We start from the raw sequence: 19,832 nt of genomic DNA, 5'->3' as shown, positions 1-19,832 counted from the left end.
TATATATATATATATATATATATATATATATATATATATATATATATATATATATATATCCTCTAGAAATTAGGCAAGGATTTGGTAACGTGTTATTCTCCCTTATCAATACAAAGACAGATTTGGATTATGAATATTGTAATAACAAAAAGACAAAATGTTACACACTGCCAGAATTCCCAAAAACAAGACATACAATAGAAAACCAAAACACAACACCCTCACTCACAAGCTTCTTCAATAAGCAGGCCTGTGCAAACTCCTTAAATCGAGATGGTTTCTTATGATGTTGTTCCGATCAGATTATATTGCGGAGTTCCTCTTTGAGGTCACTGTATTGCTCCTAAATCAGACTATTTTGCAAAGAAAACCCCTCTGGCCATATGACCAATTATATGACACCTGTTCCAAGAACTGGTTCCCATCTTTGATCTGCCAATAAATTATGGTGGGGTAAATGTGATGGAAAACCCCTCCACTTCAGCTAGGAATGGAATTCCTATTACTCAGGATCTGTCATAAAGCAAGTACTTACCCCAGCCATCGTTCCCACGCTGACATCTCTGCTCCTTCCCGGCTTACTGACACAGCAGCAAGCAGGGCCTCTCCAGCTACACTCCCACGCAGCTGCAGCCGGAGGTTAACAGGAGGGAGGGGGCGCTCGCTCCGTTGCCAGGGAGACGCGTCTCTCTCTAGCTGCCGGCAGAATCCAGTGAGACGCAGGACACGCTCCACCGTTGCCATAGCAACACGTTTCAAATACTGACGTCATTTTGGCGCCAAATTCGAACGTATTTAGACGCTTCAGTCCCAGTATCCTTTGCTGAAGTATCAGTTGAAGTTGGATTCCTATACCGAAGCGTTCTCTGTGTTTTGACCCTTTGTGTACCAGACCCTATTCTCGCTTACTGACCATTATCTATTTGCTGCCTGCCTCTGACCCCCTGCTTGTTTTTTTGACTCTGCCTCCGCTCGTGCCCTATTGTACCTCGCCTGGATTTGTGTCCTGTGTGTATTGGAGTTTTTTGCTATTAGGAACCTTTCACTTACCAGCTCACTTCCGGATAGTGACAGGATCCTTATCAGTTGGGCCATGAATCACCACAGGGGTCCTCTGGGAAGATGACACTTCCAGCCAGAACAGATACAGAGGGCATGTACAAGAAAACATTTAAATCAACATTAGATTAACCCATTCAATGCTTACACAAAGAAACGAACCACCTCTGCTGGATTTCCCTTCCATGCATCCACTACATGAGTTAATCATGACAGTGGGGATAGGGTAAGGTTAAATGTTGAGGGTAAGCAAGAGGGCAGATAGAGTACTGCATAGTTTGCCTGTGCTTTGTCTGATGTCCACCTCTTCTGCAGACAAGTTGGAAGATAGCTGGGAGGTGGTCAGAGTAGGAGATTTAGCGGAGGAGGAGTCGTCAACAGTGGGGAAATTGGCTCATCGATGTCTTATGACAGGCAAGTCCTCTGGGAACTGAGAAAAGCATTGCAAGAAACTGAAGAGTTTCCGGTGATATCAGGTATGTCCTGACTTTCTGTCGTTTGACAGCCTGGACTCCCCCTGTCAGCAGAAGCCAGCATCGCTGCCCGATCATTGTGACATCACTGGCATATAAATAAGGTATTTTAGGACACCTAAATTGATATATTTGGAGGGCATTTTCCATCATTTTACCTAATTTAAATTGAGGAATCAAAGATGTGGGAACCTGGATAAGCATATTACCTTAGAGATACATGTCTAGTGGAAGGATACAAGAAGGGAATGTTTAACAGGTACGAACAAGGGATGTGCTTTAATGAATCTCAGTGTCAGTGGTTAAATACATGCAAACTTAAACAGGAATGTACATTCTGTCACCCAGGTTTCAGGTGTTTTCGTAAAAACGGATAAGGTCAAGCAGGTAAACGGCAAGTTTAAGCACACCCTTTTTAAGCAATTATCCAAACAGACAGATGGCTAAGCTCTTATAACTATTTTAAATATTTTATTCATATATAATCATATATATACCGTATTGGCTCGAATATAGGCCGCACTTTTTCCCCCCACTTTAAGTCTTTAAAGTGGGGGTGCGGCCTATATTCGGGGTCTAGCGCCGGGCAGGCAGCGGGGTTAGGATACAGATCCCCCGCAGCGCTGCAGGGGACCTGCATCCTACTCCCCGATACGCTCAGACAGCCTCCCCTGCCAGCACTTCCCACGTGGGGGGGGTGTGCCGGCACGGGAGGTTGTCTCAGCGCATCGTGCGGACCGTCCGCACGATGCGTTTTACCTCTGCCCCCCCCCCCCCCGACTTACCGGAGCAGACTCCCGGGTGTCTTGCGGGGCCGGCGGGGGACATCTACGCAATACGCGTATACAACTTCCGGTGCCGGCACATCCAGTGTATACGCGTATTGCGTAGATGTCCCCCGCCGGCCCCGCAAGACACCCGGGAGTCTGCTCCGGTAAGTCGGGGGGGGGGGGGGACAGTGGTGGCATATCTCGGGGGGGGAGGACAGTGGTGGCATATCTCGGGGAGGGGGACAGAGTGGCAGCATGTTTTTTTGGTGCTTTTTTAAAGAAAAAAACTTTCTTTAAAAAAGCACCAAACTTTTAGGGTGCGGCCTATATACGGGGGCGGCCTATATCCGAGCCAATACGGTAATACAAATGTACAGGATAAAAAAGTATGAAAAATATATACATCAGTTACAGTCCATTACAGGACCAAAAATCAGATTTCAATTTCAGCTTCAAATTTATAACATTGTAGAGCAAAAGGATGTTAACTGCTCATACGATAAATTTAAGCATGAACCATAAAAGGCACCAAGCGGACCAAGATCCAAAATGGATCGTAGCTGGTTTACTTACTTAACTTATTTATCATACTTACTAACACACCATCTTTCATACATGAAGCATACATTCAAAGGTGGCGGTAGGAGGAAATGGCAAAAAGGAGACTCAAGGAAAATAAATTATAAATCCAAAAATAGAGATAGAGTTGGAATTACCGTATTTGCTCGATTATAAGACGAGGTTTTTTTCAGAGCAAATGCTCTGAAAAATACCCCTCGTCTTCTAATCGGGGTCGTCTTATAATCAGACCTCAAATAGAGGTCTGCCTATGAGACTAAGATCCAGATCCCCCGCACCGCTGCAGGGGACCTGGATCCTTCTGTCCCCCCCCCATTTAACACTCCCCCCCCCACCCCGCCCCCCACACACTTACCGGTGCTTCCAATTTCCTGCTGTATTGCGATCCGCGTAGACAACTTACGCTGCAGCCAGAAGGAGGTGTGGCTAGCAGCAGGGGTTGTCTGCGTCCATCGCGCAGACCTTCCCCGACTGTCAGAGATCAGAGTTCCCCGCACCGGTGCGGGGAACTCTGATCTCTGACAGCCGGGGAAGGTCTGCGCGATGGACGCAGACAAACCCCCGCTGCCAACTCCACCTCCTTCCGGCTGCAGCGAATCGCGTAGACGTCAACCCGCTGCCCCGGCAATACAACAGGAAATTGGAAGCACCAGTAAGTAAGTGTGTGTGTGTGGGCAGAGTGCTCTGTGAAATGCCTTTTAACCCCCTTAATGCCACTCTGCCTCCTGAAATGCCTTATACCTCCCTATATGCCACTCTGCCCCATAATATGCCTTTTAACCCCCTAAAAGCCAGAGTGGCATATAGGGGTATAAGGCATTTCTGGAGGCAGAGTGCTCTATACAATGCCTTTTAACCCCCTAAATGCCACTCTGCTTCCAGAAATGCCTTGTAACTCTCTATACGCCACTCTGCCTCCTGAAATGCCTTACACCTCCCTATATGCCACTCTGCCCCATAATATGCCTTTTAACCCCCTAAATGCCAGAATGGGATATAGGGGTATAAGGCATTTCGGGAGGCAGAGTGGCACATAGAGGGTTAAAAGGCATATCATGGGCCACAGTGCCATATTGGTGTGTGGCAAGCCTGGGGGCAGATGTGCGTAACTGGGGGGCAGGTTGGAAAACACAAGGAAATAAAAACAAAAAAATATTTTTCTCAATCATAGCTTTTATTAAAAAATGTAATAGTTTACATGAATTAACATTTACTGGTAAAACTTTTTTCCTATAGGGTCGTATTATATTCAGGCTCTCTTTTTTCCTAAATTAGGAATCAGGGTCGTCTTATAATCGAGCAAATACGGTATATGCTTGAGTGCCTTGAATATAATTAGACCAAGGAGACCATATATCATAATTAGAGAGATTTTGATTCAACGAGTAATCATTTGTCCATATTTGCTTGATACGTTATCTCTTTCCATGTAGGAGCTTCGGTTTCCTCCAAGCTCTGGCCAAACATTTTTGTAGATAATAAAATGTTAATTGCCAATATTTTGTGTGAGGGTAGGGCAGATGAAAAAGCCAAATACGGGATTGTACGGAGGACATTAAATTTAAGTATATAAGAAAGAAACCTAAAAGTTTCTACCTTAATATTTGCCAATTTACAACATGCCCGCCAGATATGGAATTGAGTCCCCTCCTCATAACCACATCTCCAGCATAAATTGTAGTTTGAATTAGAAAATTCTAAGCTATTATTTGAAACTTTCATAAAAACCTTCAGTGTTCCATTGTATAGTTATGATGATGTTATTTGGGTTAATAACAAAGTCGGTGAAAGAGAATAAGGAGGTAGTTGGGGATAAAACTAAGGAGGTTTTGTAGGGTAGGGTGGAGGGCCTCTTTTTTAAAGCTTTGGGTCTTGCTTCATTCAGCAGTTTAATTCAACATTTGTCCTTCCCAAAGTGTGAATCACTAAATCATTAAATAGTTAAATAATTTCTGGTTAAAATGTGTCTTTTGATGATGCAATAGAACGAGTCTGGTTTTACGCAAGGGTTCTTTATTGGCTAAAGTACATATCGAGGCAGCATACGTTGCCTATACATTCAGAATGCTTTCAATCACTGGGTTACCAATTTAAAGGTGAATTTTATTTTGACAAATACTTGCCAGTGGGTTGTGTGGTATCCTATTATTTTGAATGGTCACTTAACCCCTTCGTGACAACAGGTGGTTTTATTTTTTGTACCCTTTGTGACAATGGCTGTTAACATTTCTGTGGTGCTTGTGTTTAGCTGTAATTTTCTTCTTTCCCATTAAATGTACTTTTTGCATGTTATGGGGCAATAATTACAAGTAGTGATTTGCTATTTCAAAACCATTTTTCCCAAATCTGGTAATTCTTCCCCATGTGCTATTTAGAACATCCTTGATGCGGCCAATGCAATTTACTCCATCAAAATGAAGATTTGAAGGCTTAGAAACTTCTACAGAATCTTAACCCCCCAAAAACGCATCCCAAGAATCCCCTATGGACGTACCGATACGTCCTGCCCTTCTTGCAGCGGCAGGGACTCCCCCCTTGACAGCAGGAGCCAGCATCGCCCGCTTTCTGCTGTCCGATCTGATGTTACAGCTTCCGGCACGAAAACTGAAATTTTTAAACACCGACCGTGCGATCGGGCATTCCCTTCCGGGTCGCGTCACTGCTGAAGTCACCCGGAAGGTCATCGGAGGACAGGATAGACCCTGCAGGGTGGGGACTTGCATAGAGATCACAGTGTGATCGGTGCAGGGGGGATTGCAGGGAGGAGAGTGAGAATGTTTCTCACCATTCTCCCATGCTGAAACAGAAAACGAAGGGGGAAAAAAAGGTTAGTGATTTTAAAAAAAAAAAATACATAAATAAATCACCAAAATAATACAATAAATAATCACTGGCATTAATAACATGTTCAAGAGGTCCGTAAGAGGACCTCTAACCATTAAAAAAATTTTTTTATTTATAAATAAAAATATAAAAAAAGAAGATAATAAAAAAACACTTGGTTCACAGCCCCCAAACCCGTTAAACCATAAGCATAAAAATTTGACGAATAATGTACACCTTATAGTATGTTCTCTATAAGTGTGGTTTGGGTGTTAAATACATTAAGGGCAAAGTCATTACCACAGATTATTTTACTTAGGCAGTTAGTATTCCTGTACTTATAATAATCATAATATTTGGATAAATTGCAGGTAAAATAAACTTACGTAGAGAATCTAGGTTTTGATCTGCTGGTTAGGCATGAGTATTTTTTAGTTGAGAGACAGTTTATTAGGTTTTGTTAATGTTCTTCCATGGCCTGATGTTCTTACACTGTGGGGGTACTGATATAGGGAGAGTTAAACCTATTAATCTTTTGGTTTGCTGTAAAGAAGTATTTTTTCCATTTTTAGGAATGTTTTATTAGTACGGTCTAAAAAATAGTTCCAAGGTTGATTCGGTTAAAATGACAAGATTTTAGAGTGTTAGAAAGAGTAACAGGGCTCTCGAAACTGTGCAAAAATTACACCAATAGGGGAGTTGCGAGGTGAAAACCACTGCTCACCAAAAACACTATGACCCCCAATTCTTTTGGAATATTCTGTGGACTGATCAGTCAAAAGTGGAACTTATACATTTGGAGTTAAATTCCTCCACAGCTACGTAGGAGACTCATTGCCAGTAATCACAAATGTTTGATTGCAGTTGTTGTTGCCAAGGGTGGCACAAACAGTTATTAGGTTTTGATAAACTCTTTACCTTCAATAAATGAAATGATCATTTAAAAGCTGTTTTATAAGATCATTTGTGTTTAATCACATTGTCTTTGTCTTATATGAAAAATAGTTGGATGATCTGAAACATTTAAATGCTATAAACAAAAATAGAATAAATCAGGAAGGAGCAAATACCTTTTACAAGACTGTATGCAGATCCGAAAACATGCATAGAAGAGCTGTGGTTATTTTTTAGCTAAACTAATCCATCTGGGAAACTCAGAGGCTCATCCAGGACCATCTCTTGCTTTTCTACTTGTTCATACGTAACCTGAGTAACGATACCTGTTCACCATCTGACTATGTCCCGTTCACTTTCTATAAATACTGCATCATGGTCACTTTTGCATGCAAATCTAAGCATCTCCAGAATAGATCTGTTGATGAGAAACTCTCAACCCTACTGTGATCTGAAACATTTAAGTTTTTGCCAGTAAGGGCCCGGTGTGTTACCTTCCAAACATACTCGGGCATTCAAACATTTTCCTCTTTTTGTAAATTCTGCTTCCCAGGAATGTTATACTTGATACGGAATCTGCAAGTGTCATGTACTACATAATTATGGTACTATATTTGAGGGGCGCTAGCTTTATACATGCATTATGTTTGCCATTATATCCCACAGTCTCTTAAGACAGACCATGCTTTGTCACACAGGTCCAAACACATCAAACACATTCAATCACTCTCGGTCTAATAAACACAGTGTTGTCATCTAAGACACAAGATGAAACCAACATATCTGAAATACAAACACAATAAATGTCCATGTCACAATATGACCTCTCATCCAACAAACATCAATGTGGCTCCTGGATTCAGATGTAAAAATCATATTTGTTAAGTCAAAAAATCGATACCTAAATACCTAAATCAATGGGTCCATCCCGTAAGCCATCCAACTCGTACAATCTTCCATTGACTGGAACATAACTTACAAAGTGAAATGCATCATCCTCTTTTGATGTAGACTTTGCATCAAATTCAAACATCTGCTGCCTGGCAGAGTTATGTGGAAAAAAGAAAAAACAGAAAATAAAATCTCAGAGTTCTACACATAATGACTGAAAGCAACTTAAAAATCTGAGGATTTTAGCTCACAAAACATACTTTTCTAATTTTTTTTTTTTATACGAAATGCTCTTTTACATACCAATGCCTCTCTTCAGTCTGCAACCCACATAATATTTGTGTATGCAGCTAATGCAAGATGGTTATCTCATTTTTATGGTATCATAATGAATCTTTTACAAGCAATATGTATATGAATTAAAGCAAAGTAAAAAGGTTGACAATAAGTCAGATTCTCCAATCTATATAGAAATTAAGAGGAAAAAATAAATTTGCTAATGAGCCAACAAAAGCAAGAAAAACATGTGTGTACAATTTGGGTACTTGGGGAAACATGGCACTCTGTTCCAGGGTAAGAAGTAGTCCCAATGGACACTGTGTACCCACCTCCCCAAAAACAGAACAAGGCCAGGGCCCATAGTCAGTGAGGAGGAGGCTGGCCCTTAGGCTCCTCCAGGAACTCGCACGGAGGCTCTCGTGACAACAAGCATAAAGGTTCCACAATTTAACATTGGGCTTTGCTAGGTACGTAACATAAAATTCCAAATATGATGGAGCCTTGTCAGTAGCACATTATATTGTGTTACATACATACACTGATCTATGTGGTTTCAGTGCTATTACCTAGCTTATCCATGCACATCTACACACACACACCCAAGGAGCATTAAAATCAAATATGCCACTGTGTTTTAAGATGTTCTGGGAAAAGTTAACAAAAGGTTTTGGTAACAATTAAAACCTGGAGCTAGGCCAAAGTTTTCCAAAGCTCGGACAATACCATTTCCTTTAAAGGAAGGGGTTGATACCGAACTGAGAAAGTAAGAAGTGTTAAAGATTATTTCACCAGGCCTCTCCTGTTGTATTAGTAGGGATGAAAGATGTACGGATTTGAATATATGGAGACTTTAGGATGGTGCTGAAGGAACAATTAGCAGTGGATAAGTATTCTTTACCAAGAACAGAAGAGATTTTTGCTAACTTAGCTGGGGAACATTTCATAAAACTCAATTTGAAGAATGCTTACCTTGCCCCATGTTCAATGCCTTTTAGATGACATGTTAATCACGGACAACACAGAGGAAGAACACCGACACAATTTAGAGAGAGTACTGAAGAGACTAATGACCTACGGTTTGAAGGTCAACTTAGAGAAGTGTGCTTTCATGCACTACAAACCAGAATTTTATGGCCATGTAATAGATCGCCATGCTATCCGTAATGCTGATAACAAGAAGCTACATCAGCTTCTTGAGACAAATCGACACTGGTTTTGAAGCTAACCGCATCTCCTTCCGGCTGCAGCAGAAGTTGTCCAAGCGAATTGCGTAGATGTCTATATGCTGCCCGGACAACACACCGGGAGTCAGAAGCACCGGTAAGTTTTTTTGTTTTGGGGGGGGGCTGTCAAATGGGGGGCATAAGGCATTTCTGTAGGCAGAGTGCTCTATGATATGCCTTTTAACCCCCTTAATGCCACTCTGCCTCCAGAAATGCCTTTTAACCCTCTATATTCCACTCTGCCTCCTGAAATGCCTTATACCTCCCTATATGCCACTCTGCCCCATAATATGCCCTTTAACCCCCTAAATGCCAGAGTGGCAAGAGGGGTATAAGGCATTTCTGAAGGCAGAGTGGCATATAGGGGGTCAAAAGGCATATCATGGGGCACAGTGGCATATAGGGGGTTTAAGGCATTTATGGGGCAGAGTGACAAGCCTGGGGGCAGATGTGCATAACCTGGGGGGCAGGTTGAAAAATAAAAGGAATTAAGGTGTGGAGACCACAGTCCCATCCACTACCACAGTCTCTGGGGCTGCCTGATTGGACCTTACAAGGTTGCTGTGGTCAGGCTCAGGAAACAGGGAAGTCAGCAAGCAGAGGCCAGCAAATCTCTGCCCCATTGGCAGCTCTTCTGCTGGGTGGGTGCTAGTGGAGACCGCAGTCCCATCCACTACACCCAGAAAAGTTTCTTCCTTTCGCTGGGAAGGGAAGCCAATTGCAAGCCCTCCAGGACCAACATCCTCAGATGTAAAATCAATTAAATCAGCAACTTCCGCTGGAGCCAGAACCTTTCCTCGAAGGTTGGGAGGCTTTTTCCATTCAACTTAATTTCCAACTGTAGAACCCTCCTCCAGAGAGTTTCAGATGGGTACAATCCCGCTGCTGCCACCACTGTCACGGAGCTGAATAGTCTGACCGACTACCTCCGCTGACTTGTGCTCCCTTAGGCTGGGACAACACACTCTTTCCACGGTTTCCCAGTCACTAGCAGAGACTCAGTGTAGGGTATAACCAAAACAAGGACTACTTTATTTTATACACACATGGCTGGATATATTCAGCAAAACACATATTAACATAAGATATTGGGATACAAACCGCCCCCTTAATCTGCCTCCCACAGACAACAGAGGCAGTAAAAGGATTAACAGTACAATAGGGTCCCAACCTCCACTATCTATTGCTGGCCAAAATCAGTTCCAGGGACTTGCTGGGGTAAATGTCTGTAATGGTGGAATTGGGGGAGACTGACTTATACAACATTAAACTGAAACAATGGTGGTCACTCCCTGGTTGCAGATCCTGACTATCTGCCAGACATAATCCCCTCAGCAAGTGATGAGATGATATACTGCTGGGGTAGACACACAAGTTTTTACAAAGCCAGGGCCCATAGTCGGTAGGGAGGAGGCTGGCTGTCAGGCCACTCCAGTGGCCCTAGTGAGGGAGGGTTCTGTCACACATATACACACACACACATACATACAAATACACATACATATATCATACATACACACACTGATCAGCCATAACATTATGACCACCCGCCTAATTTCCCACCAAAAGACCCCTGACCCGTCGAGGCATGGACTCTACTTCTGAAGGTGTGTTGCGGTATCTGGCACATTTAATATTTCCGCGCTGCTCGTGTTCAGCTTTTACTAAAAGAACTGATAAATAGATTCTACTATTCATCCTGAGTTTAGAAATACCCAATGTTTTTAAGTTTTTTCTCGGGCAATAAGTACAGGTAGCATTTTTTTCCAGCCCTAGTAATTCTTCCCCCATGTGCTATTTCGGGTATCTTTGAAGCCAGCAATTAAACCATATATTTTTGAAAACTAGACAGCCAAGGGTATTTAAATACTATTATTTTAACTCTTTCCATGCACTAATTCTACCACGAGTCTTTGTCAAACTTTATTGCATGTTTTTTTCACACACATTTCACATAAAACATCCCAATATGTGTTCAGCAAAATCTCCTGAGTACAGTGACACCCCACATGAATGTGTTTCCCTGGCTGTTTGGGGGCAAAAGGGCCACATGCTCTATTTGGTACATCTTTGAGCTTGGCCATTTCAGTGTGCCCTATAAAACCATATATCTTAGAAAACTAGACACCCCAGGGTATTTCAAATGCTGGTATGTTAACTCTTTCCATGCACACATTTTACCACCAGCATTTTTTCCTGAGTTTGCAGTAGTATTTTTTGTGTGTATTCTACCACCCCCCCAACACGTACTTTAGGTATGAATTTACAGCTCCTGGTATATGACGCTGTCACACAACACCCCAATATGTATTCAGCAACATCTCCTGAGTACAGTGCTACCCCACATGCATGGGTTTGTCGTGTTTTTGGGGGCTTACAGGACACATTTGGGGTGTGTGGTCAATGTTAATTGGGACATTGTTGAACCTGGCCAGTTCAATTTACCCCGTCAAATCATAAAAGAAGACACCCCATGGGCATTTAACATGCCAGTATTTTAGCTCTTTCCATGCAAGAATTGTTTTAAGCTAAAGCGCTAATTTTAGGACTTGCTCATAAAAATATTTTTTTTTGCCTTTATTTTTTAATTTTTTTTTTACATTTCTTGGAACTTGAAGTGGGAAATTTGTACATTTTACTATTTTTTTTTTACTTTTTTTTTTTTTTTTTTTAATTTATCTTACTAATCACATTGTGATTAGAAAGCTGGGCTCCATTTACTTACATGGTTGAATGCAGTACCTGTATTCAACCTGCAAGTGGAGCCTCCTGAGAACTCTTTTCAACTCCTTTGGGAAAATCTCTTGCAGTGGCAGTTGTGACCGATCTCCGGAGTGGTCACGGCGCGTCCTGAGGTGGGAGTTCGGTGTCACTGAATGCCTCGTGATCGAGGCATTTCAGCGCCACCATTGAAGTTTAATGATCGCCTCCTAAACTCTTAAGATGGGCATCCACCGCCAGACATGGCCCCTGATGCCGTTTGCAATGTTGCTGAATGCCTCGACGTCAAGGCACTACAGCAACACCGTTTGGGTGCAGAAAGCGAATGTAGATTCATGACGGTCCTGGCATGTCAATTGTCGTTAACCCTTTGTTTTTAGGGGACGTGTCCGAACCGTCAATTGTCATTAAGGGGTTAAGTTCTGTAATTTGCAAGGTGGGGCCTCATTGGATTGAGGTCTGGGGAAGTTGGAGGCCAGGTCAACACCTTGAACTTGTTGTTCCATTCCTCAAACAAATTCCTGAACATTTTTGCTTTGTAGCAGGGCACATTATCCTGCTGAACGAGGTCAATGCCATCATTGAATACCGTATCCATGAAAGGGTATACATGGTCTGCAACAATGCTTAGGTAGGGGGTAAGTGTCAAAGTAACATCCACATGAATTGCAGGACCCAAGGTTACCCAGCAGAAAACTGCCAAAATCATCACACTGCCTCTGCTGGCTTGAGGCGGGTAACTGAAATCTACTGTACTACCTAATTGTACGGTTTGTAAATAAGTTGTAAATAAGTTTAGCAAATAATAAAAAAAAAATCCCATGTGCACACGTTTTCTCATTATCATATTCACATGACATTGGCTAGCATACACTACCTGGCAAAACTGTTGTGTACTTGTCGTATCACTTCAGAGTTGCTTAGTGCTAGACCTTTCATCTGAAAGAGAGAAAATAAGTTTAGTTATAGTTTGCGTGTTATTTATTACAATACAATCTAGCGTAGCCATATAAGCTGTCTGAAGTCCTACTTCACGTCCATTTTTCGTTACACATACTCTTATTTTCTTGTAAATATAGAATGTAATTTCACAGTTACAATATTTGTCACGGATCTGGATAGTCCGCCCACTATCTCCGCTGACTTGTGCTCCCTTAGCCAGGGACAACACACTCTTTCCCCGGTTTCCCAGTCACTAGGCGAGACTCAGTGTAGGGTATAATGTTAAGAACGCTTTATTGTACACAGGTACAGACAGATATATCCACATATCAACACACACAATGAGAAATCTGAGTAATATAACCACACCCTTTAGCTGGGGATTCAGGTCTCTCAGGAACCTCTGATACCTTCCTCCGATCGCCAGGCAAGAGCCCTGGCTGGGCACCCTTTAGAAATAATGCTGTCTGGTTCGCAGAGGGCATAGTGGGGTAGGAGGCTATTCTGGCCACCCAATAGTTTCAGAAGGAAAACCTGTATGTCCTGTAGGGCTGCAACAACTAATCGATAAAATCGATAATGAAAATCGTTGCCAACGAATTTCATTATCGATTAGTTGAATCGATTTTTATCGATTATAAAATGAGGGTTTTTTCAGAGCAAACGCTCTGAAAAATACCCCTCATTATATAAACCGTTTCAGTGACTCACAGCAGCAGCTCCTACTTACCAGCCCCTCCCTGTAATCACTGTGACAACTGGCCCCGCCCCCTTCCTTCTCCCAGAAGGCCAGAACCACATGGCTGTGACACTCATCTAACTAAGTATAAAATTAATATTTGGGCTGCTGAAGGTTAGGGGAGGTGGGGGTTAATTTAGGGGCAGTTATGGTTAATGGGGTGTTTAGGGTTAATTTAGGGGAAGTTATGGTTAATGGGGTGTTTAGGGGCAGCTATGGTTAATGGGGTGTTTAGGGTTAATTTAGGGGCAGCTATGGTTAATGGGGTGTTTAGGATTAATTTAGGGGCAGTTATGGTTAAGGGGGTGTTTAGGGTTAATATAGGAGCAGCTGTGGTTAATGGGGTGTTTGGGGTTAATTTGAGGCAGTTGTGGTTAATGGGGTGTTTGGGGTTAATTTAGGGGCTGTTGTGGTTGATGGGGGTCTTTAGGGTTAATTTAGGGGATGCTGTGGTTAATGGGGTGTTTAGAGTTAATTTAGGGTAGTTGTGTTTGATGGGGTATTTAGAGTTAATTTAGGGGTAGTTATGGTTAATGGGGTGTTTAGTGTTAATTTAATGATGAGGACTGAGGGTTAATTTAATAAAGTTAACTTAAGGCGCAGTTAGAGGTAAAGGAGGGCAGACTAAGGGGAATCTAAATCCTGGGGGCAGTGAAGATTAACCCAGTACTTATTTATAAAAGTATGGTGTCAGTGTGATGCGAACAGGTCTGTGACTCTGAGGGGACTATGAGATATCTGGGGGTATAAGGCATATCTGGGGAGGATGGAGTGACATATCTGGGGCTATAAGGCATATACAATATATAAGGCATATGTGGGGAGGGCAGCGTGGCATGTCTGGAGAGGATGGAGTGGTGTATCAGGGGGTATAAGGCGTATCAGGCACAGTGGCACATGTGGGAGGCAGCGTGGCACATGTGGGAGGCAGCGTGGCACATGTGGGAGGCAGCGTGGCACATGTGGGAGGCAGCGTGGCACATGTGGGAGGCAGCGTGGCACATGTGGGAGGCAGCGTGGCACATGTGGGAGGCAGCGTGGCACATGTGGGAGGCAGCGTGGCACATGTGGGAGGCAGCGTGGCACATGTGGGAGGCAGCGTGGCACATGTGGGAGGCAGCGTGGCACATGTGGGAGGCAGCGTGGCACATGTGGGAGGCAGCGTGGCACATGTGGGAGGCAGCGTGGCACATGTGGGAGGCAGCGTGGCACATGTGGGAGGCAGCGTGGCACATGTGGGAGGCAGCGTGGCACATGTGGGAGGCAGCGTGGAGTGGCATGTCTGGGAGGCAGCGTGGCATGTCTGGGAGGCAGCGTGGCAAGCCTGGGCTCAAATGTGCATGTGGGAGGCAGCGTGGCATATGTGGGAGGCAGCGTGGAGTGGCATATGTGGGAGGCAGCGTGGAGTGGCATATGTGGGAGGCAGCGTGGAGTGGCATATGTGGGAGGCAGCGTGGAGTGGTATATGTGGGAGGCAGCGTGGAGTGGTATATGTGGGAGGCAGCGTGGAGTGGTATATGTGGGAGGCAGCGTGGAGTGGTATATGTGGGAGGCAGCGTGGAGTGGCATGTCTGGGAGGCAGCGTGGCAAGCCTGTGCTCAAATGTGCATAAATTGGGGGGGCTGGTTGGGAAATAAAGACAAGAAATGCATTTAAATAAATGAAAAATGTACATTCATTTTTTTATCCGATTAATCGAAAAAATAATCGGCCAACTAATCGATTATGAAAATAATCGTTAGTTGCAGCCCTAATGTCCTGGTACTGGACCTGGAGGTGGGGGCGGTAGAGGGGCAGCTTCGGGGTCGGGGCAATATGAAAAAGGGGAACAACATAAAAACTGGGGGTCCACGGACAACAGATGGTTCTAACACTTGGGAAAACTACAAATGTTCAGTAATATTTTCCCTTTTCGACTTAGTTCACCGGTATTAACCGTCTGTCAGGCCGAAATTGGTTCCAGGCAAACGGGTGGTTGGGCCGGTATAATATCCACAGCGCTGTACCTGAAGGGACTAGTCAGTCACAATATTCATCTAAATATTGTGTAGTATAAACACTGTATTCTATTTTACATTTTTTTGGCAAAATATAACTGCATTTAAGAAAAAAATGTAAACAAAACACTAATGACCAGATAATTATATCAATAATAAAAATAAATGAATACAGACTCTAGACATAATACTTACGGCTGCATCAAAGCTTTGAGTGAATTCTTTAAATTCAGAGAGTGTCTCCCCTAAACAGACATCAGGATGTATGGTGTTCAGTAGAATACTGATGATCGCTTGCGTGGCACATGCGTTATTTATTACCTAGTTGGTATGATACAAAAAGTATACTAAATTACATATTAAAACATGGCTAAAGAGAAACTAAAGAAGAAATGGAAATAATAGTATTATATTTCTGACTTTGGGGCACTTAACTTGATATTCAAATGCAGTATTGAAACAAGAAATGTACTTTGAAGGCAGATGGAATAGTTGCCAGTGGAAAATTCCCAAACAGGTAGAGTGAGGAAAGAGGGAGCGAGAGAGAGCACTGAGAAGTGTGAACTGTATAAAAAGGAAAAACAGATTCATGGTGGCTACCCTGGTAGGTCTGTGATGAAAGGAATGCAATGCAACATATCAATTGGTGAACTTGGGGTATAGAATTTTACTTAACACCTTAAGGACCTTTTGTACCCTTTGGTACCATGTTTTAACACTTTTGCAGTGCTTGTGTTTAGATGCAATTTTCTCCTCACTCATTTAGTGCACCCACACAAGTTATATGTTTTTTATTTCAGGAAAAGAAGGGCTTTCTTTAGATCATAATTTTTGATCATATTTAATTTCACATAAAAAACATTTTCCAACTTTTACCCGAAAAGTCCTTTGCTCATCCAAAAAAGCTAATAAAAAACCTGCTAAATAGTTTCTACTATTTGTCCTGCGTTTAGAAATACCCAATGTGTTTATGCAATAATTATAAGTAGCGTTTTGCTATTTCAAAACCATTGTTTTCCCCAAAACTGGGCATTCTGCCCCATGTGCTATTTTGGGTATCTTTGAAGCTAGGCAATGCAATTTACCCATTAAACCATATATTTTTGAAAACTAGACACCTCAAGGTATTTCAAATGCTGGTATTTGCACTAATTCTACTACCACCCTTTGACAAACTTTGTGGTAGTAATTTATTTTGTGTTATCACTAAAATTGTGCTTCAGGTATGTATTTACAGCTCCTGGTATACGTCACTTTCAAACAAGACCCCAATATGTGTTCAGCAAAATCTCCTGAGTACAGTGATACCACACATGCATGGGTTTGTCTGGTGTTTGTGGTTAAAAGGCCACAGCTTTCATATTTAGGGGGCCAGGGACCAAAGTGGGGGGACCAATTATAAAACGATATATATATATATATATATATGCGTCAGACATGCATTTTTAACTACATATGTACTTATTTCTGAAGTGATTGAAATATGATTTCAAAATAAAAGCTGAACTGGCAGTTATTTTTCATTCTTTAATATTAGCCCCTGCTGCCAATATACATATAAATAATAGACCCTGCTGCCAATATATAGAAACATTACACCCTGCTTCCGATATATATTAATATTGGCAACTGCTGCGGATATATACTTATATTATACCCTGCTGCCGATATATATTAACCCCTTAACGACCTTTGCCGGTTCAGTCGAACCGTCAAAAAATTAAATAAGCTTAGAAAGTGATCAACGATCACTTTCTTCGCTTAAACGGCGTTACTGTAATGCCTTGATGTCGAGGCATTCAGCAAGGCCGAGATTGGCATCGGGGGCCATGTCTGGCCCCTCCCCGGGGCATCAACAGCCACCATACATTGTATGGCGTTTAAAAACTTAAATGGTGTCGCTGGAATGCCTCGATCAGGAGGCATCCAGCGACACCAAACACTTACCTCTGGATGGGCTGTGACCGCTCCGGAGAGCGGTCACAGCCGCAGCTGCCGGTGATCTTCGCCATCAGCAAGATGGCTGCGGCCCGGGAAAAAAACCCAATAAAGTTGAAAAGTTGGCTAGTTGGTCTCCAGACCCTCTAGAGAACTCTGGCTCTGCTTGCAGGTTGAATACAGGTACTGCATTCAACCATGCAAGTCAATGGAGCCCAGCTTTCTAATCACAATGTGATTAGTAAAATATTCAAAAAATTAAAAAAAAAAAAAAATGCGCTAACATTTAAAAATAATTATGCAGTGATGTCACTAGATGAACCATCTAGTACCAGCAAAATGTGTAAAAAAAAATATAAAAAAAGTGTCACATACAAGTAGTTTGGAGACACCGTGGTCAGGTAGGACTCCAGGACAGAACAGTTCAGACAAGCCGAGGTTAGGATTCCAGAGAACAGTATAGCCCGTATACGTAGCCGAGGTCAGGATAAACGATAAACAAGCCGAGGTCAGGATACAGGATAACAACGTAGTCAGGCAAGCCGAGGTCAAACACAGGAATCAAGAAGGTAAATGCTATCTGGGTGCTAGCACAAGGCATAGACGACCATCAGAAGGCAAGGTGAAACTGGTCTGAGGGGTTTAAATGGAGAACCGCAGAGGAAGTCTGAATCTCCCATCAGCCCCTCATGACATCACTTCCGGTGTCTGTGAATCGCGGCCATCTTGTGGATGGCGTAATCTCCCTTCATAAATTCCCGCAGTATGCGAGTTCGCCACTAGAGGGCGCGCGCGCAGCAGGACACCGTGTACCAGGAGGTCTGCCTCTCCTGCGCGGCACTTCAGAGGAAGACCGTGGAAGCGGCCTTGCGGTGGAGGGAGGTCTCCCTCTCCTTCGTGGTGGCTGCTGCGGAGATGGCCGTGCGTGGGAGGGGGGTCTCCCTCTCCCGCGTGGAGGCTGCGGCAACATGGGAGCCGAGGGCAGGTGAGTAACAAAAAGTATTAAAAAAATAAAATAAAAAAATAAAGTTTATTATTTTGAGCAAGTGCTAAAATTTATCAAAAATCTCAACAAAGAGTTAAAATAAAAGCACTTCAAATACCCAAGGGGTGTCTAATATAAAAAAAATGGCTGATTGGAGTGGCCGAGCTCAAAGATAGGTACAGACTGACCAAAATGGAGAAAAAAAGCGCACTTCCCAAATGTGGCATCTCAAACAACATGACAAACCCATGCATGTCGGGTATCACTGCACTCAGGAGATGTTCCTGAACACACATTGGGGTGTTTGACAGTGACATATACCAGAACCTGTATATCTATAACTAAAGTGCAATTTGTGTGAAAAAAAAATAAAAAAATTACTATTACAAAGTTTGACAAAGTGTAGTTGTATAATTGGTGCATGGAAAGGGATAAAATAACAGCATTTGGAATACCCTGGGGTGTCTAGTTTTCAAAAATATATGGTTTGACGGTGTTAAATTGAGTTAACCGGCTTCAAAGATGTTCCAAAGAGGAGATGGAGGCAGACTGACCAGATTTGTTAAAAAAGATTTGGAAATCATAAAACGCTGCTTGTACTTATTGCCCTATAACTTACAAAAAACAGCAAAAAAACATAAAAACATTGGGTATTTCTAAACTCAGGACAAGTAGTAGAATCTATTTAGCTAGGTTTTTTACTTGCTTTTTTAGGTGAGTAAAATATTTTTCAAATAAAAGTAATAAAATGTGGGTTTTTTTAAATTTTTCACCATGTTTTTTTTATTTTTTTTTTATAGTAAATAAGATGATACGATCAAAATAATGGTATCTGAAGAAAGCCCATCTTACCCTGAAAAAAACAATATATAACTTATGTGGGTACACTAAATGGGTGAGGAGAAAATTACAGCTGAACACAAGCACCACAAAAGTATTAAAACAGCCTCGGTCCCACAGGGTACAAAAAGAAAAAACGAGCCCGGTCCTTAAGGGGTTAATATTAGACCCTGCTGCCAATATATATAAATATTTGCCCCTGCTGCCAACATATATAAATATTTGCCCCTGCTGCCAAAACATATATATAAATATTTGCCCCTGTTGCCAATATATTTTATAAGTGAAAAAATTGGACCCTACCCAAGCATTTCCTTGGGCCCCGCATGCAATCACTCCCTCCGCTACCACACCAAAAAAATACATTTGCCACACTGACTGCAGATCAGGGGAAGTCCTTCTGACTGCACCGTGACATTGAGAGGTCCTCTCCCCTGTAATCATCCCTTTGTCCCCTCATTCAGTAAACCATACAGCTCTTTTACTTACACCCTGTGGTTCAGGTATAGATCAAATAAACAACACATGGAAACAGCACATGCAACTGAATAAGACAAAAAAAACCTTGTATTTGCAGGCATACATAAATAATGTATGGAAACATAGCATTGCAAGTATAAACCAACAGAACACATAAACCCAGCATTGCAGATATAGATCAACTGGAAATCACATATAA

General features: G+C 42.4%; 1 protein-coding gene across 1 annotated transcript in view; it reads right to left on the bottom strand.

The window, feature by feature from the left end:
• Positions 1-19,832, bottom strand: part of LOC149272838 (ubiquitin carboxyl-terminal hydrolase isozyme L5-like) — a gene marked incomplete at its 3' end in the record, with an annotated part of 113,781 nt that overhangs the window by 39,913 nt on the left and 54,036 nt on the right. The window contains exons 4-6 of the mRNA XM_089506678.1: positions 15,586-15,711; positions 12,590-12,651; positions 7,508-7,638 (exon numbers count right to left, since the gene is read on the bottom strand). Coding sequence (XP_089362804.1) covers positions 7,508-7,638; positions 12,590-12,651; positions 15,586-15,711 — 319 coding nt within the window. The remainder of the gene's footprint in view (positions 1-7,507; positions 7,639-12,589; positions 12,652-15,585; positions 15,712-19,832) is intronic.

The sequence above is a fragment of the Sceloporus occidentalis genome, unplaced genomic scaffold, assembly GCF_023333645.1.
Source record: "Sceloporus occidentalis isolate IW3139 unplaced genomic scaffold, rSceOcc1.0.p SCAF_412, whole genome shotgun sequence".
In the NCBI taxonomy this organism is placed as follows: Eukaryota; Metazoa; Chordata; class Lepidosauria; order Squamata; family Phrynosomatidae; genus Sceloporus; species Sceloporus occidentalis.
Note: the sequence above shows the minus strand (reverse complement) of the source record. Positions and strands in the feature narration are given on the sequence as shown.